At 43.9% G+C, this 27,627-nt stretch overlaps 1 protein-coding gene across 5 annotated transcripts in view; it reads left to right on the top strand.

Annotated features, from left to right (window-relative positions):
* The first annotated feature begins 21,086 nt into the window (after positions 1 to 21,086).
* EGFL6 (EGF like domain multiple 6) overlaps positions 21,087 to 27,627 on the top strand; it is a 94,421-nt gene continuing 87,880 nt past the window's right edge. For 3 of the 5 annotated variants that reach the window (XM_070256922.1, XM_070256923.1, XM_070256921.1), the window contains exon 1: positions 21,164 to 21,389. In XM_070256922.1, coding sequence (XP_070113023.1) covers positions 21,352 to 21,389 — 38 coding nt within the window. In that variant the 5' untranslated portion in view covers positions 21,164 to 21,351. Of the gene's footprint in view, positions 21,390 to 27,627 lie in introns of all 5 variants that reach the window. The other 2 variants (XM_070256917.1, XM_023633337.2) reach the window with 2 other exon arrangements.

The following is a 27,627-nucleotide window of genomic DNA, read 5'->3' on the forward strand; positions in this document are numbered from 1 at the left end:
AAAGGATAGTACACATAAGTCTCTGAGAAGTCCTGCAAAATGCTGAACTCTGTTTAATCCAAAATCTTCCAAATTTATTTGATCATAGAGGCTTTCAAAAAAAATTCTTTTTTTTTTTAGGAAGATTAGCCCTGAGCTAACTGCTGCCAATCCTTCTCTTTTTGCTGAGGAAGACTGGCCCTGAGCTAACATCCATGCCCATCTTCCTCTACTTTATACGTGGGACGCCTACCACAGCATGGCTTTTGCCAAGTGGTGCCATATTTGCACCCAGGATCCGAACCGGTGAACCCTGGGCTGCTGAGAAGCAGAACGTGCGCACTTAACCGCTGCACCACCAGGCCAGCCCTCAAGAAAAATTCTAATGGGTAGAAGGCAGGTTTGCTTCTAGTGTTGTCACACTTGACTGTTTACTGTTTGAGATATATTTTATTGTGAATTATTTTCATTTTATTCCTTTTTATACTATTATTAGAGCAGGATACCAATTTGGGGGGGGAAAGGATATGTGAAGGTAGCTTATATTGTCTGTGAATTTCATGTAAGGATAGGAAAGTGGGCACTGTAAACTCTGTGTCATAAAAGAGGGAATGGGCCCAATCAAGTGGAGCAGCACTGTTGAGCAGTGTACCTCAGCATAAAGGGAGAGTGGTGGCCTAGGCTACCCCCTCTGTCAGAGATGAGGCCAGAGGAAAGGAGAGGACATTGGCTGAGGTCGCGCTATTGCAGAGCAGAGCTGGAAGCCGCCTTGGATTCCTGTAGCCCCACCTCCCACTTTACAGACAAGGAAACTGAGATTCAGCAAGGTAACATGCCTTGCCCAAGGGCCCTCACAGTCATCACAGAACACAAAGGGCCTTCTAGCAGGGTCATAATACACTCCTTGAGTGGGTGAACAGAAAGTTCCAGAAGCAAATGTTGTACCATTGTATTGTTTCCATAGAATTGACTGTGTTGGCTCGTCCTCACCAGTCTCTTAAGAGCCATAGAGTGATACTATGTTAAACATTTCCCCGTGAGACCTCCGTTCCCTTGAACTACATTTACACAACCCCATAGCACAAAGTGTAAATTGTCCCCCTGGAGACCGTGTGATGTTTTGGAAAGAGAATTGGCCAAGGAGGCAGAAAGCATAATACCAAAAACACCAGCCTTATTCTTAAGGATAACACCTTTTACATTTCTTTAAACATAAAAAGTATGTATTACTCACCTCATTTGCCAAACTTTGCTGAAATGAACCGCGACTCTTGAACAATCAAATCAACCCTAAAAAGATCAAGTTTTGCCACAACTGAGCATTTTCAAAACTGAGAAGTTAAGGGATTCAGAGGCCTGGCTTTGGCCCTGGCTAGTTATGTGTGCTCAAGATTGTCACCTCACTTTTCTGTTTTCTCCATCTGTAAAAGAGGGATGAAAATGTATTTTCAGTTTTTCTCAGGGTTGTTTTGAAGGTAAAATAACACAAGGTATATGAAAGCTCTTTCTTTGTTTTTTTTTCCTTGAGGAAGATTAGCCCTGAGCTAACATCTGTGCCAATCTTCCTCTACTTTATATGTGGGATGCCTCCACAGCAGAGCTGCTGAGTGAAGTAGGTCCACACTCAAGATCCAAACCTGCGAACCCAGGCTGCTGAGGCAGAGTGCGCACAAATTTAACCACTCGGCCACAAGGCTGACCCCTGAAAGCTCTTTTAAGATTTATAAAGCTTCACCAAAAAAAAAAAAGCGGTTGTGGTTATGACATGTGCAGGTAGCTTTTCCAACCTGAAATGAATGCGAGCGTTTCAGGAGATTTCTATGCTGGGTCTCGGACTAATTCAGATTCCTAACTTTGATCATTGCCAAGTAGTCTCAGAGTGACTTGCTGATTAGTCCAAAGCAGTCTGCCTTCCTCCCTCTGGATTAAACCAGCAGAGAAGCCAGTTAGTTCTGGAACTTACATCCAGATGTTTTCATCATGCTTTCCAATGTACGCTCAACTGCAATGGTATTTCTCCATTTCCCAAAAGAATTAGGAAGTAGAAACGTTTCCACATTCAGCACTGTACACTCTCAGCACAGCAAACACGAACCATGACTTGAAGAGACTCTTGGATACTTGGAACATTCTTTCCCAGACAGACAGCGACTGTTAGCCTCTGAGCATTTTCTTCCCTTTATTTTTTTTATCTTGTCCAAAGACCTCTCGCCAAGGACCACGAGGAACACCTACAGCTAACGTGAACTGTTAGTTCAATACCTGTTGTTGAACGTGTTGGGTTTATTGTTCTTTGCCAGAAGGAGAACTGTACACCATGGGGAGCCACTGGGCATCTCAGGAAGAGGTTTTCAGAAAGGACTTATTTTAGGATTTGGGCGTGTGTTAGGTGAATTGGAGGGGAGTTTAAGGAGGTGGGGTTTTGCCTTAGAGTGGATGCTGTAAAGAACTGGGGATAATTCTATGATTGGGTATCTTAAATTTTGTTTCTAAGGCAGAAGGACTAAATCGAGACCAAAGCTAGGAGAAGCAGCAGTCACTCATATTTGCCAGGAGAGGGACTTGTGTGGTCGTTTTTGTGACCTTACAATGCTCACATTTTGTCTTCTGTATTCACGCATGATTACAGGGTGGTCTTTTCATCTTGATCCATCCTGGTCACAGAGTGGCCTCGTCTGACATTGGCGCTCTGTAAAATATTTACGTGCAACAGGAGAACACCAAGACCCAGCTGTGGGTACCTTGCCAGCTTCTAAGAACATCAAAACCTCGCTGATAGTGCCAGGCTGTCAGGGGCTTCCTTTCTCTTTTTCAATCTTCACCATGAAATAAAATACAGATACAAATCCCTACACACAAGAAAAGCAGAACTTAGTGAATTTTTATAAGATAGACATCCTTGTAACCAGCACGCACGTCAGGAAGTCAAGCTTTGCCAGCCATCCCAGAAGCCCTGCAGTCACACCCCATCTCAGTGACAGCCCCGAAAGGAACCACTATGCTTTCACAGTAATCACTTCCCTGTGTTTCTTTATCATTTTGTCACAGTGTCTCTCCCTAGACATTGTAGTTTGGTCTTGCTCATTTTTCAAAACTTGATTTGTCTTTTGAGTCTCTCTGAATCCGTAGGTTTCCTCTCCCTTTCTTTTGTTATAATTTGTCTGTCGAAAAATTAAGGCCATTTGACCCATAAAATTTTTCAATGTCTGGATTTTGCTGTGTCCTATTCTCGGACGGTTCAACCCTGACCTCTGTCCTCTTTATTCCCTTCCACTGCCATCTGGATCCAGAGGCCTGAATGGACTCAATTTCAATGTCTTTGGCAAGTCGGTAGGTGGTGTCGTGTTCTTTCCTCAGGAGGCGTATTCTGTCTCATTGTCCCTTAAGTTCATTTTATAAGAAAAATGTATGCTGTCTGTTTTCAGGTGTGAAACACTGACTTAAACAGCATATCTCCAAGCCCCAAGGAGGCCGGCTGTGCTTGGGTAACCCTGCCCAGAGGAAACCCGGACACGCTGCTGAGGAGGGCTTCTGGAGCCCAAAGGCTCAGCACAGAGCCTGGGATTCTGCTAAAAGTCTCCTCTCCCTACATTTCTGTGAAGAATTTCCTTTTCCCACTAGTTTCATATGTAATGTGGAATTGCCTGTCATTCAGAAAAACTTAAAAAATAGAGCGTGGTGACATCTGGCACAGATCACACTTCTTTGTGATTTGATGAAAAATTCATGGTCTATTATAATGTAAGACTTATGCATTGGAACTATTATATCTCTAACATAGGATTCTGTGCTTTCAGCCCACAATGCCGAAAGTACTCAATTGTCACTTCTTCACAGATTCAATGGAATAAGTAGAGAAAATACAGCTCAGGGTAATGAGGGGACGCTGCCACCACAGATGATGGTGTCAATCCCTCTATAATCAACAGATCTTCATGTCACTTATTCTAAACGTTAAAGAGGCCAACTAACAAAGAGTTCATTAACATTGTGCTCAAGTGAACAAATACTCTGACCCATTCACTGATCTTCAATGTCATACCCCTTGTTTCAGTCATGGTCCCATCAGGAAAACAGAACTCATAACAGTTGCTTTAACAGAGTGAATTTAATACAAGGAATTGGTTAAACTGGTGTTGGAGGATGAAAAACAGGTAAAGACAACACGGAGGTATCTCAGAGACAGCAACTGCTGGAAGCAGCCACTACCCCTAGGGCTTGGTGGGAAGAGGTTGGGGTTATCTGAACCTAGAAGATGGAAGGAAGGTCCCTGTGGGGCTGCAACCCAGATCTGTGACTGGGATTCTGATCTGATGTGATGCTTCTGACATGGCTGAGCAAGTGCAATAAGGCTGGTCTGATGTAGGACAAGAGCAGGAACTGGAACCAACTGCTAGGGCCAGAGGGAAGAGCCATTGCTGGCGAGACGCTAACAGGAGCCACAATAACCAAGAGGGAGCTCAGCTTGCTCCCTCCTCCAGGCTTGCTGTGTCCTTCTAGTGTTCCCTCATGGCAGAGCCTAACAGGGAGCAGCTGGCACAGCAGAAATGGAGAAGAGTGAGTTTGGGGCTGAGAGACAATAGCTTAATAATTGGCACACTTCCCCTTGTTCTTCTGAGCAGATATCTCTGGTGTCCCTTGTTTTCCATGAAAAGTAGGGGCTGTGATGGATGTCTGGATATGCTCAGCTCTGAAAGGCAGCCCCTAATTTGGACGTGTTAAGGAACGAGGCTGGCATGGCATTTCCCAGTTCCTGGCTAGTGAGAATTCTCATCTTCCTTTGCAATAAAGTTCTTAGAAATGCCAGTGTCTTGTTTTAAATTCTTGAGCCTGTGGTCTGTTTTCCATACCATCATGAATTAGTTCCCATGGCCTTTTGTGTCCAGCCTCAGATTTCTGATGGCTTAGGAGCAGTGGACATGTGGTTATTGTGGCCTGGAGCTTTCTCCAGAGAGACAAGTCCTAGGATCTGCCCCTTCCCTTTCCGTGTCATTGCGCCCAAGAGGCTGAAATGAGGCTTCTGCTCTAAACCATGACCTTGGATCCCAAACTTGGCAGGATCTTTCAGAATGTGGGGTTTTTAAGGAATCCTGGGCACTTTGGGGGGCTCCTCAGTTTTGAGCAGAGTGTCTGGGGAAATTCTTTTGGGAAAAATTAACAAGTACAGATACATGTGATACTCTCAATCAACATAGACTGCCTGGGACAAAAGAGATACTCAATGACAGACTTTTCATTCATTCATTTTCTAATTTAGTCAATATTTATTGGGTGTCTATTCTGTGCCAAGCACTATTTTAAATGCTGGTGATACATCAGTGATGAAACAGATGATATCCTGCCTTCATGGGGTTTGCACACTAGTGGAGGAGACATACATTAAAAAAACTACCTATGTAATATACTATCAGGACAGGACGGGTGCTATGCTGAAACAAAGCACAGGCAGGGGCAGCAAGTGACATAGGGAGGGAAGTAGCTATTTTAGAGAGGTGACATCTGAGCAGACACCTGAATTGAGATGGTGGTGTTGGGAGGCAATTCTCTGTAGGTCTCTCGCATTTCTGCCCATCTTTTGAGCAAAGATATTGACAGCTTTGTTCTGGATTATCTCTCCAAGGGTGTGCGTATAGCAATCAGCCTTCAAATGCAGCAATAGTGTCTCCCTCGGAGGCACAGGGCAGATTTATTTCCCGACCGGGATAATAAAGAGATTGTGTCCCTCTAGGGCAAAGTTTGGGCAGGTTTGCTTGCATCCCACTTGTGTGATTAGGGGTTTCCTAAGCTTGGGCTTCCTCAGCATTGACACAGAGCCTCACATGGCTCACTTCCATATCACCCTGTGGGACTTCAAGGATAAGAGAAACAATGCAAACCAGTAGCTCCTGCGGCCTTCTGTGCCTGCCTCCGACCCAGGAGTCTCTGCGTTTCCCACCACCTCTAGGAAACTGTGGCAGCCAAAGTGTGGCTTGTAAGTGGGAATATCTCATACCGTTCAGTTTTGACAGTTGGCGTGGGCTCAAAGACACTGATGGAGGCCTTTGGTTATCACGAGTGCCTACAAAACCACTATTTCAGCGAGTGCTCAAGACTGCCATCTTGACGAGATTAATATCATTTGAAACAAGGACAACTAAGCAAGAGAAAAATTCTTCCAGCTATTGCTAAACATTTCAGATCACTAAGAAAAGACAAGAAGCATCATCTAAACATCTGCTGGATTAAATTAAGGACATGCCTAGAGGTTCCACAAAAGGCTTAAATCTGCTTATCTTATCTAGCACTTTCACTTGCTATTCGCTACAGGGTTCTGGCATATACTCTGGAGTATTAGTGAGCCGTTCTAACGTTGTAAGAAGTCTCTTATTTTTATGTGCTGTACAATTATGCACAAGAATAGGAAACCGTTTGGCAGCCAAGCCCCTTGACAAATCACATCAAGGTAAGGGAGAACAAAATAGCTTCTACAGATAGTATTTAGTCTTCAAGCAACACACAGTTTTTAACAACAGTAGGACAATATAGCAGGATTTGGCCCTCAGAATTTCCCCCAAGTCTTTCCAAATTCATAATAGGTCCAGCTGTATCTCCTCGGCAAGCCTCCAAAGGGAACAGCAGGATTAAGACAACTGTGCATCTCAGACTTGTTAGGACTGTCTGTAGATATTGTGCTGTCTTTCCAGGAATGTCCGGCATTTTCCAGTAGTTTTAAACTCAAAGTCCATCCCCAATAATGATGGACACATGTCACTATACATTTGTTCAAACCCATAGAAGGTACAACACGAAGAGTGAACCCTAATGTAAACTACGGCCTCTGGGTGATAATGATGTGTTAATGCAGGTTCATTGATTGTAACAAATGTCTCGCTCTGGTGAGAGATGTTCAGAAGGGGGAGGCTGTGCACACGTGGGGGCAGGGTTTATACGGGAAATCTCAGTATGTTCCTCTCAATTTTGTTGGGAACCTAAAACTTCTCTAAAAATATTGTCTTTAAAAAAAATCCAGCCCCACGTGGAGAAGGGCTAGAGTAATTGGACAGTTATCTGGCCAACTCTGAATTGAAGACTCAGAGAACCCAAATCAGCTTGCAACGGCCAGAACAAATTTTATTTTTCAGTCCTCATTTTAGGGGTCCAATAAGCTGATAACGACAATAATGGTAGTACATGGGGACTGGAAATCCACAATACACTACCTTAACTGGCAGAACAGGCGTGCCTCCAATCTCCACTCCTCCCGAAAATATCCCAAATCACCCTGCATTCACTGTGTCCACGTTACAAATTCAAGGTGCTGATCCAAAGGCAAAAGGCATGTAGCTAAAAGGGCTGGAGTGAGCCGCAGTAATGTCGCTGAGCCCCAAAAGAAAGTCACCGTAATGCTACGGATGGTGGAGTGTGGCAATGTGAATTTTTAACAGCTTTATTGAGGTGTAATTTCATACCATAAAATTCTCCCATTTGAAATGAACAGCGCAATGATTTTTAGTAAATGTACTGAGCTGTGCCACCATCCCAACAATCCAGTTTAAGAACGTTTCCGTCACCCCCAAAAGATCCCTACTACCCATTTGCAGTCACCTCCCCCGCATTCCCACCCCAGCCCCAGGCAACCACTGATCTACTTTCCGTCTCTATAGATTTGCCTTTTCTGGACATTTCACATAAAGGGATGATACAATTTGTGGTCTTTCTGTCTGTCTTCTTTCACTGAGCGTAATGATTTTAAGGTTTATTGTGGCAATGTCACATTTTACCACAAGGAATTTTGTATCCAATCCATAGGGTTTTTAACAAAACCAACAAACCACAGGCCACACAGCTGATAAGAAGCAGAGTTTGGGTTAGTTCCCTAACCTTTGGATTTATGTTTATCAGAATCACATGCCACAACAGCTCAAAAGTCCTGGAGACATCATTGTGCCCTGAAGTTCAAGGATTATACTACAGACTTGGTGCCATCACATAGAGGGCCAATGAGGGTATGTCAAAGCTGATGGTGTCTCTATTCCTGGTACAATAATGCATTCATCCCAGAGGAGAGTGCAGTGAGAATGGTTTTCGATTGATATTTCCGAGGTACCACTATCCTCTGATTTCTTTTCAGTTGGGTGATTGAATTCTTTCTTCAGGATAAATAGTAGTGCCAATCCTACTGGATTTCAGAATCATTTACATGGACATAATAATACTTTCCTCTTACACACACAACATACACACACATACCCCTTGCCCCTGTGATTGTCTCACTTTTCTCTTCTGTAGATGCAGCCATCCCACTTCCACCTCACCAACCCCACACGCCCCCATCCCCACACTGCATTCTTCATTTGTCAATTTGGTTAAGCTGGGAGCTACATTTCCCAGTGTCTTACTTAGGATAGGCTAACTGGTTATTAAAATATACATTTTATTTTACCTTTTTAAAGAAAGTTCCTTTTAAAATTGAAATCCATCTTGTACATCTATACATTTTATAAACCAGCAAAGTGGCAGATATGGGTAATTCTTAGCATATCCAGATCCATTTTTTGCATCCTCTTACTACTTGGATAAACAGCACACTGCGAAAGTGTGCATGATCCTGGCCTCATTGAAGCCCTTGATTCTCTGAGAGGGAAGCTACCAAAGAACCGACAATAGTCAGCTGAGGGCTAAGTAGTACCGTGACAAATAATTAGTTATCCTTGTGTTAGCCTGTGGGTAGGGCCAACAGCCAGCCAGTCCATGTAAATCTCAATCAGGAAAACATTAAATCCATTTACTATCTCTGGAATGGTTCTCCATATGTCATAGTGGCCTGGGTCAGCCTTAGAGATGGTAGAGACAGCCAGCTTGGAACAATGACATGAAATGTGATTTAGACACCAGTGTGGACGTGTGTCTGTGCAAACGAATTCAGGAGCCAACAAGAGGCACAGAGAGGTAATGTAACTTGCCTAAGGTCACACAACTGACTGGGATTCAAACCCACGGCAGGCAAGCACCGTAGGTCATACCTCGAAGACTGTACTGTCCCGTCTCTGTGTTAGCTAAAGGACTGAGGCAGAGGCCAGAGGGACAGAAGCCACCAAGATGGACGAGCAGAGGATCAAGGTTCAGAATGGTGATTCCAAGGAGAACTGCGGGTGCAGGGAGGGTCAGGAAGAGAATGAAGGGCTCCTAGCTAAAGCAAGAAGAAAATGCCACAAAGAACCCTCCGGAAATTGACTGCTCTCTCTTTAGGGAGATTTCAAAAGCCAGGGCTAGTGAGGCAGAGGGGGAATGGCAGGCTGAATTGAGGTCAAGGACCAGCACTTGGGTTTCCCTCAGGGACAGCGATTGTGTTGCCTGGGCCAGAGCTTCTCAAATTGTAATGTGCACCTGAATCACCTGGGCATCTTTGGTGCGGATTCTGATTTGGTGGAGCCTGAGATCCTGCATTTCTAACAAGCTTTCAGGTGGCGCCAATGCTGCTGGTCCAGGGACCACCCTTTGAGTGTGGAAGACTAGGCCAGTAGGAACACCCTAGACCTAAAATGGCAGTTTAAGGCTCCCGAGGCAGCCCTCTTAGAGTGCCTCCAGGGTTCAAATGGGGTACAGCCTTCAGTGGGATGAGATTCTTGGGCGAGATGTTCTAAAACCAACCTCCCGACAAAAACGTGACACCCGGGGGCCCCAAAGCTCTATGCCCAAGACTGTGCACCAACAACAAAGGCCTCAAACCAGGTGTCAAAGCTTGCTCTGATGATTTCCAGGCGTGGGAATGGAAGGTGACATCCAGGAGAACATGGAGACATAGGCGTTTGGAGGAGAATGGGGGAGCCTGCATCTGGACCTTGTGGCTGATCCATACAAATGTGCTCACACATGCGCAGAGAGTCAGCATTTATTGAACTAACTTTATTGAGCAGGTATTATGTGTAAAGCACTGTTTTTCAAAGCTATACACGCAGTCTATAAGGATACCTCGAACAGTGACCAGTGGTTGTCTTTGGGTAGTGGAATTTGGAGCAAAAGGGTTCGTTTGACTTTCTGCTGTAGACAGTTCTGGGTGGTCTGAGTCATTACCATAAGCATACTTTACACACTGAGGGTCAGAACACACCATCTGGACTGCTCCAAAGCACCAAACTTCTCCTGCTTCCATGCCTTTGGACAAACGCCTCTGTCCAGAACGTCCTCACCCACTTGGCAAATTCCTACTCTGCTTTCAGGTCCAGCTCCCATGCTTCCTCCTCCAGGAAGCCCCCTTGGTGAAGTCCCAGGCTGAATCCGGGCTCTTCATGGGCTGTCATGGTCATCCATCCACTCTTTTATGAGAGTCCTTACCACAGTCTACTCCAATATTTGGGTCTTTTCTGCTATTTCTTCCACTGGACGGTGAACAACTTGAAGACAAAGATTTGGTTTTTTATTTTCAGCTCCCAGCTTAGGTCCTGGCATATAGTAACCACTCAGCTATGTTCTTTAAATTCATCGTTGTATTGATAGATACACACGCTATTGTTTTTCACGCACTTTGGGTCTAGTTTTTAGTTGCTACCATCAGATTTGGTGACCGGGGGCCATTCTGTGATCCAGTTCAGGACCGTAAAATGTGGTCGCAGTGGTTTACCACAGCTTGTGTTCTGGGCCAAGTTCCTCATTGCGCTTAAGACCACTGGAGTTACCATGTGTGGGACATTGAAGTGACTTTGTGAACAAACCCAAATTTAGGGTCCTGTGTTGATTTTCAATCGTCACATAGCCCTGGTTCAAGTTAAACCAGAAGTAGCTGCTGTTAAGCTCACAATTGGTTCAAGCTCTCACCTTGCCAGTGCCCTACATTCCTCATCGGTAAGTAATTTAAATTCACCTGGCGTTTTGTTTGGAGAAGGTAACGGAGTCTCATCAAGGCAGACGGCCCAGCCCTCTGCTGCTGAGATCTGTCTCAGCAAATCCACCCCGAGGGACTAGCTCTCATCCTCCTGAGTTAAGCCATGGAGCAATGCTCTGGGCGGCTGCCCTGTTCTCTGGCTCTCTGTGCGAGAAGTCGGCTAGGAAGAGAGAAAACAAGTTGATTTGCAATGGAGGAACCTATAGCAAGAATGACGGAGATGGACAAGCTGGAGTGCAGACATACTTATTTTGAGTGATACAAATCCTCAGGGACCACAGCCTTAGAAACAGAGAGTAGCTAAGAAATACTGACGGAGCAGGCCTAGCATTTTGCATGTCTGCGAGCCAAATCAACCTCCGTTATCCTCATGAAATTGTCTACGGCCGCGCTGTCCAATACAGTAGCCACTACCCACATGTGGTGATTTACATTTAAATTAATTTAAATGAAATAAAATTAAATATTCAGTTCCTGTGTTACACTAGCCACCTTTCAAGTGTTCAACAGCCACTCGTGGCCAGTGGCCACCGTATTAGACAGCACCGATAAGGAACATTTCCATCATTGCATCTCCTTACAGCGTGCATCTAAGACTGCAGGAAAGTGCTATTTGTGCTCTTTTAACTCCATATGCCCCAAGAGCCTTCTTCCTGGTCATTTTCCAAACCCTCTGAGGGCACCTTGCCTATCACGGCCAGTTCTCTGAATGAAATGGAAGAGGACTAGGAACAATGAAGCAGACGACCCTGTCAAGTGCAAGCTCATCACTTTCAAGTTCCGTTATTTCCAGCCGGCCCCACTCCCACCCCCGCCGCCCTTGCTGCCTGCTCCCAGGGTCTCAGCAACCCCCCACCAGCCTTGCACGTGCTTTTCCCACCAGGACACATTTCACACAAATGAGAGCAGGATTGCCCGAGTGAAGGAAAACCGAACATCTCTGGGATGAGGTTTTAATGGCTTCCCCATATGTGAGGCCTGGACCGTTCCTCTGGGACTGGTCTCAGATGGTGTGGTTTGCGGCATTTTGAAGGCAGCTTTGAACACCTCGGGATATTTTATAGGCTGAGGAAATTGGGGCCCCATTTTATAGTATATTTAAAGGATCTCACCAGGATGGAGAAGAAAATAAGTCCAGATTCAAAGCAGATATTCATAGAATGGCCATTCTCTTATTATTTTGTTTTGCTTTGGTTGGTTTGTTTGCTTGTTTTTTGAGGAAGATTAGCCCTGAGCTAACTGCCACCAATCCTCCTCTTTTTGCTGAGGAAGACTGGCCCTGAGCTGACATCCGTGCCCATCTTCCTCTGCTTTATATGTGGGATGTCTACCACAGCATAGCATGCCAAGCGGTGCCATGTCCGCACCCGGGATCCGAACCAGCGAACCCCAGGCCACTGAAGCAGAACGTGTGCACTTAACCGCTGCGCCACCGGGCTGGCCCCCATTCTCTTAGTTTTAAAGAAAATGCATGTCCGATGTAAAATATATATCATCATAGTCAGGAAATAGGTGTAAGAAGAAGGAATAGAGGATTGATAAAGAGGGATGGCTCCCTTGAAAATGTTATCTTTCTTAAAATACAGTTTATATAACATATATATGTGCATTTATATGCATGTATGCGTGTTTGTGTGTGTAAACAAAAATTGAAAGTTCTTTGTTTGTTTCTGGGCTCCTCATTAATACCAAGAAGACCACTAGAGACAATGATGAATCAGACATTGGTGAGAACCCTGGAAATCTAGAAAGGATCATCAGTTTGGATGTGGCTGAGCAGACAGACCTGAGTTACTCTGTACTTAAAAGGTATTAAGATGCCTCAGTTTCCCCACATGATCCCCTTTTGGGAAGCCCTAGACTTGGAAAAGCCATTTGGAAAAGCCACTGACTAAAGTGAACACATATTGGACTTCACTTCCCCCAACAGTCAGCCATATTGTTTGTAAATTACAGAGTATTTCATCAGTACAGCTGGAAAGCAATAGGATCTATCTGGTTTTTGTTTGTTTTTTTATACCAGGTTATCTTTCAAGAACAGATTTAAGACAAATATAAAGCATTACATACTTTTTAAACTTATCAATTGCTACCAATTTATCAATCATTGTAAATATATCGATTCTTATATGTATACTTCCTATATATTGTGTCAAATGTATGGATTGTTACAAGTGTACTTTAAATGTATCAATTGGAACAATGTTTAAACATAACAGATAAGGTTAAATTAAAAAGTAAGCGAAGGGGCCGGCCACATGGCTGAGTGGTTGAGTTCGCCCGCTCTGCTTCGGCGGTCCAGGGTTTCGCCGGTTCGAGTCCTGGGCACGGACATGGCACCGCTCATCGGGCCATGCTGGGGCAGCGTCCCACATGCCACAACTAACAGGACCCACAACTGAAAATACACAACTATGTACCGGGGTACTTTAGGGGAAAAAAGGAAAAAAAATCTTTAAAAAATAAAAATAATTTAAAAAAGGAAGTAAGCGAAGAAATTGGGCAAAAGAAAATAAAGTGAGCTGCTCAACATCCATGCTGTGGCCACATATTTGGTTGTGAGCTTTCAAGCAGCCAAGACAAAGAGAGAAACATAGGCCACTACATGATCCAGCGTCAATAAAGTATAAACTAATTCTTAGGGAGAAGTTCTGTTCTCCCCCAGTCCTAGCAAAGAAGACTGCACAAAAGTGACCAAGGACCTCATCAGTGACCCCGTAACAAATAGATGAGTTTTATATATTTGTTCTAGTAAGGCCAATGGAAAGCAACTCCGAGTTTCAAAAGTCAATTCATAGACAAAGGGCTTGGGGATCAAAATATTTTTGTGTGGTTAAATAGCTTTCTGATGGATTGTTTAATCCAAGGATAAATTGTAGAGCTGTGATTCTTGGCATAAGTAGGGAAATGAGGAAGCCTGTTGGGATCAACTGAGGAACTTTGTCCTCCTCCCTCAAGATTTGATAGGACTCTAGGATGTTTGTCCCCAGTTTATTAACAATGAGCCTGCAGTAAATCCCTCCCATGCGTTAAGGAAGGAACATCATAGAGAATGGAGGCCGTGGTGAGAGGGTAACCAGACGTGGGCATGAGAACCTCCTAGGGTGCTCACTCTATGAACTGCCGAGACCTGACCCTAGACCTGAGAATCAGTGTCTCTCAGATGGAGCCATTTGTGTGTATTCTTTTTTTTTTAAAGATTTTATTATTTCCTTTTTCTCCCCAAAGCCCCCCGGTACACAGTTGTATATTCTTCGTTGTGGGTTCTTCTAGTTGTGGTATGTGGGACGCTGCCTCAGCGTGGTCTGATGAGCAGTGCCATGTCCGCGCCCAGGATTCGAACCAACGAAACACTGAGACGCCTGCAGCGGAGCGCGCGAACTTAACCACTCGGCCACGGGGCCAGCCCCCATTTGTGTGTATTCTTAACTCCCTTACCAGACGCTTCCAATGCAACACTCCTTTGAGGAGTGCTAATCTAGAGCAATGGATGGACCATGTACTGTTGGCGTGAGCTTCCCTAAATACTTGTTTCAAGGAAATTTTTCGAAAATAGTGAATTTCAAATATTATTCCCAGTGAATACATCTGGAGTGCCACTCCTTGGTCATTCCAGTCCCATGATGGATTTAACACTTAGCTCAGCCCAACATGGCAGAGGTGGCCACTGATTACAGTAGAAGAAACCAACAAAGAGGCATTCCTAACAGGCTGCCCTCTCCTCTGCCTCCCCATGTAGCTCTGGACACAGGTAGAATATTCTATTGGTCAGAATCCAGATTCCATCTGTTTCTTCAGATCCTTGACCTTTCAGGTGCCTTGTGACTTGAGAATCTGCTTCTATACATCTAAGCCCTGCTCAAAATGCCACTGATGGATGGAAAGATATATTGATGTTGTATATTTGAAGCCTAAAAATCTGACACATAAAATATTCTGTTTTCTGAATTGATTTGAATTGAATTCATACACAATAATAATGATAATATGAATGACATTCACTCTTATCAGACAATACAGATAGAGAAACTACCCACCTGGTCTGGGTAATTTGACAGGCCCCGAGATTCCTGAACTGATCAAAATAACAAAATTTTATTTCTAAAATATAGAAGGAGGATGATGAGGAGGAGAAGAAGAAAAGGAAAGAAAAAAGAGAGCAAAGCCCTCAGGTTGTCATGGAGGCAATACAAGCTTGGATCTCTCCTAACAGATACGTGAAAAAGCTCCAGAAATTTCTTCTACCTTAAACTCTGGCCCAGCCCCTAAGTGTCCCAGAGATACTTTCATTAGGGCTCTTTTTCCCTGCTTGCTCCCTAGGTTTTAAACCGTTGTTCCTGGAAACAAGAGTGGCGCGTAACCAGGAGATAAGCGCACCAGGGGATTCAGCCAGCTGGGGGATTGGTTGAAGGCAAGATGACCAGGCACTGGTTTCTCTCCACCAAAAATGAGTGACAGCCAACTTATAACAGCTTGTGGGAAACTCAAAGCCCCATGGGGACAATTCACTCAGCCACTCACCAGTAAAAATAACCCTGATTTCCATTGTAAAACAGTTTTCACTGAAGAAAATCGATGAGTGTTTATTTGATTTGATTTGATGTTCTGTTTTAGCTGCACAGCTGAGAAATCACTTGGGATTAGGATGGTGTGTTTTCTTTTTTCTTACTCTAGGCCTTTATAAGGAAATATGAGCGCCTACATCTTTTACTGGGAGATTCTCCGTTAAGATTTGGGATAGTTAAAGCTTACTGACAGAGGAGGAAAAGACAGATTTCATTCTTTCATTCAAAAGGCAGGCCTGGGATGCTGGTGCTACGTGCAGTAAAAATTCCTTTCATGAAAGGTGAGTGGAAGGACATTCCATCACATTCAATTTCCTATTCCCATTTCAAAGACAATAACCTGGTTTTGAGGAAAGAGAGAGTATTTTGATTATATGGTTCATAAGAAGTCATTTGAAATTCCTTATTTTTACTACCTTGAAGAGTAGTGGGAGAAAAGACAGTAGAAGTGTTGTAAATATTTTGGCATGCTTATATTTCATTTCATTTCGTACTTTTGAAAAATATCATAAAAAAGATCTACATTCTGGCCTCCTAATTTATAGTCTTCAAAGGACTGGAATTTCTACACAAAATCCAATAAATATTCTTAGGAGCATTTAACACTGTACCTCAGGGTCAGGATTTCTAGCTTTTTAAAAAGTATTTTTCCGATATCACTGATGAACATAAAAAGTATTTTCATTATAAAATAAAACATAGATACAAGGAATCACATAAAGTAAATACATGCCTTAGTGAAATATTCTAAGTCAAGCACCCTTGTGACCATCACCAGGTCAAGATGCCTAAAAATCTAGCCACCCCAAAAGCCCGTTTCATGTCTCCAGTCTCAAACCCAGTCCCTTCCCTTGCTCTCCCCATAAGTAACTATCATTTTGGCTTTTCTAGTAACCACTTCTTTGCCATTTTTATTAGTTTTATTACCCAGATACAAGTACCTAGATACGGTATATAGTCTTGCCCATACTTTTAAATTTGATATCTTTTTTAAGTCTCTTTCTATCTATAGTTTCCCTGCCCATTCCTTTCTTTTGCTTACAATTTATCTGATGAAGAAGCTAGACTATTTGAACAGCGGTGTTCTCACAGTGTGGAGTCTGCTGACAGCATACTTGTGGTTTTCAGCTTTCAAGATGGCTGCCAATGATCCTCACCTCCTGCTGTTCATACACTGGTGTAATCCCCTCCAACATGGTATCAGGGTTAGTCCATGTGACCAACAGAAAACAGCCAAAATGATAGTGTGGCTTCTGAGGCTTTATCATCAAAGACATTGTGTTGTTTCTGTTTTTCTCTCTTGGATTGCTCAGCAGGAAAAGTCAGCCACCACATCATGAGGACACTCCAGCAGCCCAGGAGAGGCCTGTGTGAGGAGGAGCTCAGGCCTCGCACCAACAGCCAGCATGAACTTGCCAGCTACAAGAGTGAACCACCTTGGAAACAGCTGCTCCAGCCCCAGTCCAGCCTTCAGATGACTCCAGCCCCAGCTAACATCTTGACTGTGACCTCATGTGAGACTCTGATCCAGAACCACCCTACTAAGCCACTCCTGAATTCCTGACCCACAGAAACTGTGAGGATGTAAGTGTGAATTGCTGTTTTAAGCCACAAAGTTTTGGAGTCATTTGTTATGCAGCAGTAGATAACTAACACAATACTCTTGGTGCAGTTCAATGTGTTCCTCTGTCCTCTGTGTTTCCTGCAATTCAGCATCTGGATCCTGAGACTTGTCAGACTCAGGTCAGATCCCTTTGGTAAGACCACAGGGTGGTGATGTGTTTTCCTATCTGGAGGCTCATAATGTCTGGTTGTCTCTTGTTTGATGATGTTACCAGTCATTGACACTTAATACCTCTATAAATGGATTCACTGGGGGTTGCAAAATGGTGATTTTCTAACTTTATCCTTTCTTTTTCATTTATTACTTTTAAAATCTCCTTTATAGAAAGAGAGTTCCACTCATTTACTATTTGTTACCAGGTGGTATAGTTCATAGAGAAAAGGCAGGATAAATCTTTGATTCATTTCTTTTATTTATCAATTTTAAAGATAACAAATCAGTTCCTGTAAAGGTGACCAATTATCAGCAGCAGCAGCTGTGTTCTAAATATTATTATGAACTCATAGATTTCAACATATTTGATGGATTTCAATCCATTGCAATTATTAGCATTATTAAAGCTCAAATTGTACCATATTTGATCAGTGGAGCTTCATCACGTTGGTTCTTGAGTCTTTTGACATGATCTTAGTTGCCTCTGAGAGTGTCCTTGCTATCTCGTATTATAAAATGTTTCGGGCTCTGTTGTTGGTCTCAGCCTATTAACCGTGATGCTATTTGCTAAGAATTCCTGAGGCACTCACTGGGCCCGGACTACTTGTGGCAGCCCCCACAGACATTTCCCTGATGGGAGTCAGTGTTGTGGCTGGACTGGCCCTTGCAGTCCTTATTATGACCTCAGAATGCACCTTAGCAAAAACCTCCAGGGCACTTTGAGTAACAAGATTTATTACTCACAGGTCCTGGAGGGTACACAGCACACCTGATGGCCACACAGCAAGCTTGCAGGTAGGAAGAGAGGGAGGAAGAGCGGACCTGGTGTTCTGCCTCTATTAGGGGCCAAGGGAGGGGGATCCAGGGTTTACTCCTTATTGGTGAATTTAAAGCACAAGAGAGGGAATGAGGGAGTGGAAGGGAGAGATGGGGTCACTCAAGTGGTCAGTTATCTAGGTTACCCAAGGCTTTCTAAAAGGGGAACTTCATGGGTGGGGGTGGCCTGGTTCCCTATCTGCTTGGTTTGCTAGTAGCTGTGCCATACGGCTGGCAATATGCTTATTCAAGATGGATGTCTTCAAAATGGATGCCTCAGCAATCAAAAGCTTAGTGCCAGGCACTTACACCACAGGCTCATCTAGTAGGTTTCCTGGCCTGGACTTGGAATCAGTCATTTCTCCAAGAAGCCCTGGGGTTTCTTTTAGTGAGAAATTACATTTCAAGACCAGTCTGGCCACTGGGCATGCTTACCACTACTGAGTCAGTCATTGTTTCTAGACCATTTCAGTGGTCCAAGGCTGGGGGTCAGAAGGGGAGTACACACACATGCACACACACATGAAATCTCAGGAGCTCGTAATGACACTGCTGTAGGGGAGGAAGACAATTCCTCTACCCTCTGGGTCCTTCTGGCTGGCTTAAGAATTAAATTGACATGAGACAGAATCACAGGAGAAAATCAAACAAAGTTTAATAACATGTATACAGGGAGAAACTCAGGAAAGCTGAGTAACTCACCAGCATGGCCATAACTGCCACCTTAAATACCATCTTCAGCTAAAGACAAAGGAGGATGTTGGGGTAGTGGTTGGGGGCTTTGAAGAGGAGGCAGGGAATTTACATGGGGATGGAAATGTTAAAGTGTTAGCTGGGCTGGCTATCGACAATGTTATCTTATGGTATTAGCTCCTTCCTGCAACAGGCCTTCTATCTTAAATTCTTTTAGGCAGTTAGGGGGAAGGTCAAAGTCTCTTTCAGAGTCTTGTGTTCTTAAAAATAATCAAGCCAAAGAGACACGTTTTGAGGTGGCCAATTCTGGCTCCCTACACTTCCAATTCACATGTAAGAATACAGAGCATTTGCTTAAGTACTTCTCTGTTACATTTATAACTCCTTTCTTCCACACCAAACGCCCTGGTTCTGAAAGACATAGGAGATAATTAGGCTATCTCAAACTTAATCATTTGTTTTATCTCATATCCCACATCAAATGGTCTCACAATAACAGTCCTAATACTACCACCAATATGATTGTTGAAACATTAAAAAAATGATAAATGCTCTCCCCATTCTCCTCCATTGTAAAAAATAGTTGTACTCTACCTTGTCAGACTATACAGTCATTACATGCTATACACGCTCCCTCCAGCCCATTGACGTGGGCTTGGTGACCCGAGGCATCGAAAGAAAGGTTTCTTGGACTCTCAAGGCCTGGAAGTAGTGCTCTTTTATTCAGAGAACAGCATGGAGTAGCATGGGGACAGGACCCATGGGCAGTAAAGAGCTGCAAACATGGGTTAAGGGTAGGGCTAAAGTTAAGGCATAGGTATGTGAGTTATCTCTTTACAAGACAAAGGGAAGGTTACGTAAAAAAGTCGTTAAAATGGTATCAGTGTAGGTGGGGTCTGGTTATTGGGTGGTCCTATAACTTTAGATAAGAATCAGATCGGATCAGGTCAGGACCTCCTGTGTTTCCCAGAGGGTGATAAAGATCGGCGTGTATCGCAGGACACCCTGGGCTTCTCTCCCTGGGGCAGCCTGGATCCTCATCACCATTAGCCCTCATTTGGTCCGTTTTGTCTAATATGGTAATTGCTATCTACATGTGATTATTAAACACTAAAAGTGTGAGACTAAGGAATGGAATTTTATTTTATTTTAATTAATTTCATTTTTTTTGAAGGTTCTTTATTGCAGGATGGACCACTGATTTTTCAAGTAAAGAAACCTAAGCTTGGAAAGACCTGCATTTATTTTTTTCTGAGGAAGATTAGCCCTGAGCTAACTGCTGCCAATCCTCCTCTTTTTGCTGAGGGAGACTGAACCTGAGCTAACATCCGTGCCCACTTTATATGTGGGATGCCTACCACAGCATGGCTTGTCAAGTGGTGCCATATGCACACCCAGAATCCGAACCGGCGACCCCCAGGCTACCAAAGCAGAATGTGTGAACTTAACCACTGCGCAACCTGGCCGGCGCAACAGTTAACTTCATTTTAATGTAAATAGCCATTTGCGTTTGAGCATTTGAAGCATAGCTGGTGCAACTGATGAACTAAATTTTTTGTTTTATTTTAAATTTTAATTGCCGTGTGTGGCCAGTAGCTACCATATTGGACAGCACAGATCTAGAGGGAGAAAGGGAGGTGAACAAATCTACAAGAGTAGCAAAATTAAATGAAAGTGAAAGACAAATCAGTTCATACCAAAGAAGGGTGTGGAAACGCAGCTCACAGGTGAGTTTGCGCTGGCGGATAAGGTAGGATAAAATGGTACTCAGCTCTGTTAAAGAATTGATCACCAGAGATGGCCAGCCCCCACCCCCAGGTATTCTGATTTAATTGGTCCAGTGGGAACCTTGAGCGCCAGTATTGTTTAAAAAATCACCACAAGGTGATTCCAATAGCAGCCCAGCTAAATCATATAAATGTGTGATCCATCCATTCATTCATTCAACAAATATATGTAGAGGCCTTAGAATATGTCAGGCACTCTGCTGGCCGCTCATGACTTCACCCCAGAGGTTCTTCTGTAGCCCAAGGCATTGGGTCCAGGAATCTGACGATTTATAAAGAACTCAACCTTGCAGAAGAGGATGGGGAACCATTTAAAGTTTCTAGGATAGTAGCAATAGGATTTAGGCTGTCTTTTAAAAAAGCTTCTGCCTGAGTGTGATATTGTAATTTATAATAAGAAATATATATTTAATAGTCTTTGGTGCCATTCCTGGCATACAGCTCCTAAAACTCTTGGAGTTTCTTAAGGGCTGAGAGCAATAACAAAGGTGTCTTTGTTATGTTAATGAGGTGACTTTTGGAAAGCACCTAAGAATGGGGGTGGTTGCCAGGGGAACCAATCATGTGATTGGAGGGTTGGAACTTTTAATCCCACCCCCCTGACCTCTGGCCAATGGCCGATGATTTAATGAATCATGCCTATGCAATGAAGGCTCCATAAAGATCCAACAGGACTGGTTGGAGAGCTTCCGGGTTGGTGAACACGTGGAGAGTCGGGAACGGTGGCACCTGGAGAAGGCAGGGAAGCTCCAAACCCTTCCCACATACCTTGCCCTGTGCATCTTGTCCACCTGGCTGTTCCTGAATTATAAAGGTGAAAGTTAGCAGTGGAATTCAGAGACGGATCTCACTCCTGAGGAGTTGGTTCACTGGATGCATAAGGAAATACAAACTACAGTGATAAGACAAAGGTAAAATTTTCAATCCCTTGGTTATTGCTATCTGTAATAGCTAACATGAAATTAAAAGAGCATGCTGGTTCAGATCTTGATGCCAGACCAAGCTCAAATTTCAGTGAGATTGAGCTTTGGCCACTAGCCTCAAAAGCCACCCCCCAAGGGAAAAATTATGCAGGGACTACAGAAAATACCTCTAAGACCTCTAGTCACCAAGAAGGTAGTGAATGTAGGGGGAAGGCAAAACCAAGAAACTATTGAGAGCCTGGGTATAGTGTGAAGGAATGCTTGCTTTTGTGCGTCGGTATCACCAGCATCTTGAAGCTGTGCTAAGATGGATTGTGGCAGTGACTGGTTTAGGAGGAGTGTCTGGTTCTGAATGCTGCAGAGTGGAAGAGCATGTTTGGGTTGATACCGGACACACAGCTCACTGTGGAACAATCACAGATGGCTATATGTGATCCAGACACACGGGAGGTTAGTCCTGAGGGACAAGCCAGCCTGGTGGACTGGATAAAAGCCTCTGTAAGGCCTGTTTACCCTGAGAAGGGAGACTGTCTTCCCCTATGAATGCCGGGTGAAACACCGCAGATAAAGCAGCTAATCTGCTTCCTATGCAAGCCACGTGGGACTGGCTTTATGCTGACCAGGATATTCGCCCACTGAGCATGCCTGTTACCCAGGTCATGGGAAATGCTGTGGTTAAGGGGGCCCCTTTCACAGGAGCACGTCATATAACCTTATTGCTGCAAAACCGAAAAACAGTTCAGGAAGCTTTCTTGAATTTGCTGTCTCAGCTTCCCCTCGGGGGTCCTACAGATGCTAATAAAAACATTAGGTGAATTAACAAGAGAATGGGAAGGGGCCCAGGGGAGAGTCAGGGACTCTTCCCAAGGTGGAAAATTTTTAAAGGTTATTAAGAAATAAAATGAATAAAAGACTATTGATCGGAGTGAGACAAAGGAAACAAAGTGGAGAAGCACAGGACTCGTCCCCGCAGGGGGAAATCTTTGGATGGTTAAGAAATGGGATGAATAAGACAAACGTAGGTAGGGTTAAACGCAAGTTTTCATACAGACTGCCAAAGGGTGGGTGGGCCAAAGCGACCCCGTTTGTCCCCCCAACATTAAATGGTACCAAACAAGTCTACTCTATTTACCCCAACTTAGAGAAATTTTAAAAGGCAGAAGGTTCATTGTGTCGACGAAAATAATCCATAACCAATCTATAAATGAAAATTTGGGTGAGTTTATTCTGAGCTTAAATCTGAGGATTATAACCCGGGGCCTTTCTTCCCTAAGGAAGAAAGGGCACCGAAGAAGTGGGGTGCACAGAGTGGTTATGTACCCCCAGAGAGGATGTTTCACATAGGATTGAAATGTCCCTTTTACAATAGTCGCAAGACTGCTCTGTCGGCACAGCGATTGATGGAAACAGCAGGCAGGTCTGCTGTCTCGGTGAACACAGCAGGGTGGCAGTCTGTTGTCTCCAGCTGAGTGGTCACAGGTGAGCTGGGTGGTCAAAGGTGAGTGCAGCAATCAGTTCCTAGCCTAAGGAAAGATGCTTATCCCTAAGGAAATGCCAATGTTGGGGGAAGTTGCACCTTTATCTCAAGGGCCTTTGTTCTAGCCATAGGAAATGTCTAAGCAGATATGCAGTGCGTGCACAACAGCCACAGTCAGGCCCTTTTGGAAAAAACAAAGTCAGGCCGAATTAGGTTTATACCAAATGGCTTCCTCGTATACTCCAATATATCCTATTGCTTGCCATTTTTATTTGTCAGTTGGAACTCTTAAATAATCATTTTCCCCCTATATTTTCACTTTTAAAAAGAGGTAGATAATAATAGAACAGATCATGTATAACTGCCAATTTCTAAGGTAATTGCCTTGTCTGCACATTGTAATCACCTGGGCAGCTTTGAAAAATCCTGAAATGACTTGGTTTCCCCCCTGCCCCAGAGATTGTGATTTCATTGGTCTGTGGTGTGGCCTGGCTTCTTAGGTCAACAACCCAGCACTATCTACCAAACTTCAAAATACCCATGTGCCTGAGCCAGAATTCCCCAGCTAGGTGTTTCTCTTGTGAACGTACTCACACAAGTGCAAAATGACAAAAGATGCAAAATTCATTGCATTAAGTTTGTGCAACAACCTAAGTGCCACCATTAGGGGACTGTTTGAGTAAATGATGGTGCATCCGTAAAATGCCATCGAAGACTCCACAGACTTTAAACACAGTAAGGTCATCCATGTATGCTAACAGGGAATAATCTGGAAACTACACTGCTCCATGGAAATAAAGAAGGTAGACATGATGAAAATATTTACAAACATGTTTTTATAAATACAGACTGTCTAGTAAAGATGTGTAAGAAACTGGGAACAGTGGCTGCCTCCAGGGAGGAGAATTGGGAGACTAGTGTCGAATGAAAAGCAAATCCAGACCTAGTAATTAGACTTTATTTGAAAGGATTATTGCATGGGGGTGCGAGAGACCATTGGGATAGGGAGAACTCGCCCAGCTTCCATCTGCAAGCTCTCCACCGTTAGGCAAAACAGGTTTTCTTTCATAGGGAGGAGTAAGCAAGGAGAGAAAGAACTGGGGTGAGGAAGTGGGATGAACGCAGTGGCACCATGGGACAGTCGCTCAGAGAATGGTGTCCCCTGAGGCCAGCCTGTCCTTAGGAGGACTGTCTGCTGGCTTGGGCTGGGGGGGCCAAAGTTCCAACATCGAGGGGAAGGAGAGGAGCTTCAACCAACTTTGGTTAACAAGCATTCTGCTCCGACTGATCAGTGGGGACAAAACAGTTTCAACGAATCATTTTTAAGGCAAAGAAAAATGGGGATTTGGACAGTTTGTGTCTAGCCTTGTGTTAGGTAAACAAGAGGGTTAGTCACAAGTTTAATCAAAGTCCCATGGGGACAGCTGGTTCTTGGAGGTAAGCATAGGGGCATTTCTCAACTTCTGCTGTTCTCCAGGAGCACATGGCTCAGGTAGAGTTCAGTATTGTCATTGGAGAGACAAGGAATGGCATATTTTTCATGGCATGTCCTTTTATAGTTTTGAATTTTATCTATCCCAAAATAAGTTAAAAATGTAAACAAATACAAAAATTTAGATAAATTTTAAATGGATAAGTAGACCACAAATTCCAGAAACTTCTTCTCTTGCTACAGTTTAGAATTCTTCCAAAATGGCTCTGGGTGTAGAAAGACATCTTGGGCAGTGTTTATTGACACTTGGATGGAAGCACTGAGAGATTAGAAGTGTTCCCAGGGGCTTCGCTAACTGGGTTCTGAGTTTCACCCCCACAGATACGAGGGGAGCCGAGTGGGTTAAGCCGGCACACCACGCTGCAGAAACCGCCCATATCTCTCTGGGTTGAATTTCACGGGCAGGCATTGTGTTCCATTCCCACGGATGTGCTGAGTTTCCCAATCTCAGCTTCTCATATAAACTATAACAAATCATGAAACAGGAGAGAAACTCAAGCCCCGGTATGTGCAGACAGATTCCTAATCCTCTGCTCAAAGGGGTTTTACTGAAGCCCTGTGGTTCGATCACACCAGCCCTTGTTAAGGGCAGACGGAGAACAAGTTGGCACAGTTGGGGAATTTTCTCTCGCCACTGGGGTCTGCTCCTTTTCCTAATACACGTTTTCAGCCCCAGCCAGGAGTCTGCTTTTACTACCCCCTCATCAGCGTGCTACTGCTCCGTCATATTCCGGCCATGGCCTTCTGCCCTGCAGGGGCTTAGGCAATGCTTACACACCCCAAAATTCAGGCCTTCTCAGGACCCAGGTTGTACAGAGCATTTGTTAACTTCATCTGCCTCTTCTGAATACCAGAAACTTGATTCCAACTGCCAAAGTTCACCAGTCCAATTCTCTTTAACAATAATTGAAAGGGTTGTTTTACTGAAGATGTCTTAATGACAACAGAAAAGTTAGTCAAAATAATTAAACCCACAGAAGCGAACTATATACAGCTTTCTAAATTGTTAGCTTTAGTCAGTAGAGATTGATCAGGACGAGGCTGGAGATGGACTGCTGAGGACATCAGCTGCCAAGTCAGCCTCAGATGGAAATGGTTGATTCATAAACAGGAAGGCCTGAGAGAAATATCTATGACGGCCATAAGAGTATATCTCCTTGCAGACCTTTAACTGTAGGAGCGTAGGTGACCGAGGGCCCCAGCAGTTGTGCTGGGAAATCCATCACAGTGTTTGTGCTGAGGCCCCCCAGCCCATGCCGCGCTCCCTGCCAATGACAGGGTGCAGTCGGACACTGAGGCAGCCTGTTGCTGGGAGCCACGATTTGTCTTTAATAGTGGACTTAGGCTCCAAGACTTCCCAGCAGCTTTCGAACCCTCCTTAGTCTGCGCCGCAGTCTAGGATGCTTCCACCAACCTGCCTTCCCGCTCTCCTTCGCTCAGGGTCAGACTTGCGGTGGGGTCTGATGACACTCCAGCCCTCCCCAGTGTCCTCCACATTTTCTCCCAGGGGATTTCCCCTAGTAAAATCCTGGAACATTTAACATCATGGAGAATGTTCACAAGGACCAGTACTAACCCATGACCCTATCAAGATTCTTGCCTCTGTTTGTGGGCCTGATTGTGGACCTTGGGCCTTCCCTCCTGTCTCATGCCCCCACAGTGTTGGACATTTCATGCCAGCCTCATCAGGATGGTTACTTTCTTATATCCAGGTGCTCTGTCTGCCCCAATTACAATAAGTCTTAGTCTCTTCTTCTGTGATTTCTGTTCATGGAGTGTATAGCGTTTGTTGACTGTGTTTTTAAGATTTAGTCCCTAGTTGTTAGAGCACAGTTAAGAAGTTCCAGGAAATGACATCTCTCCTTTAATATAGCCTGGAAAATGCTGGTCCGTCTCTGTTGGCTCAGCACATCTTTTGTCTCTCTCTGTACTGTAGAATTTCAGGACATCTGGGCTTTGCCTAAGTTGCACTGAAGTTGTTGCAAAAGGTTAAAGTTGCAGGAGAGCAACTTATAGATTGAAACTGACCCAAAAAGTTTTCCCTGGCGTAGAAGTCGCCAACTCGGTGGTCTCACATTGAAAGGTGCCCACTGACTTACTACTTTGTGCTCATTGTGGGGCGACACAAATCCAGGTCATGTCTCAGTTCAGTTCATTGCAAATGATTTGGTTGGAATCGAATTTTACTACATCAAATACTGAATAATATCAGTGAAAAACAGTTTGAGCTCAAGACTCATGTTTATTTTGAAAACGAATCATCTCTATGTAGGAAGTGGTGACAATCTTATCTCCAGGAGAGGATACTGAATGACTAGAGGACTGGCAAGGGGGAGGCCAACTTTTTCCTTACATGCTTTTGCATCTTTTGAATTCCTTTGTACTGAGGAAGTATTACCATTTTCCCTAAAAGTTTTTAAACAACATCGAAAAGTGGATTGACTCATAATAAGCAGCCAAACAATGAAAATGTGATTCTCCTTGGTTGATTTGGACATTGAGCTTTACAGTGTTGATTGAGTCCTGTGCTTGGCTTGTTGCCATCAAAGCTGGACGGTGACTCACTCACCTCTAACTTGACTGACAACCATTTCTCTCCTCCAGCGCCCGGCTTTTTACGATAATGTGGAATCGAATTCTCACTTTGCCTTTACTCATTTGCCCCTGGGAAGAGGAATTAATTTAACCACTCTTGTTTCCGATGATGGTCAGCATTCAGTTAAAGATAACAAAGTCTTTAAAAAGTCCATATATGTGTGTGTGTGTGTGTGTGTGTAGACACAAAAGTACCTCAAAGAGAGAGTAACCATCTGTAACATTACAGTGTTCTTCGAACTTAAAAAAGTAAAATATCCCTAATATTTTTTAAAGGTGATGGCTTTTTAAGGGAAAAAAGGCTGCTGACAGAAGTACAACATTTCTACACCAACATATGGAAAGTATTATAGCCCAAGAAGTGGAAAAGTCCTGAGTTACATCCAGGAGCTCTCCCTGGTTAGAATTATAAACACTTAGGAAACCACCGATGTCTAAAAGCAGCAAGACGAAGCCCTTGGCCAGAGGCAAGCAAAGATTTTTTTTTCATTCCAAAGCCAATGATTTATATTTATAACACTTCTATACTGAAACGATCATTCTCCTTACATTTATTCGTGAAAGTGATAAATGGGTCATTTCCTGATGAATGAGCAGACTTTCTAGCATTTAATGGAAACTACATACGAAAGAGGGAAAATGTCACTCTCTGTTCCTTTTCT

This window comes from Equus caballus, chromosome X (genome assembly GCF_041296265.1).
Source record: "Equus caballus isolate H_3958 breed thoroughbred chromosome X, TB-T2T, whole genome shotgun sequence".
In the NCBI taxonomy this organism is placed as follows: Eukaryota; Metazoa; Chordata; class Mammalia; order Perissodactyla; family Equidae; genus Equus; species Equus caballus.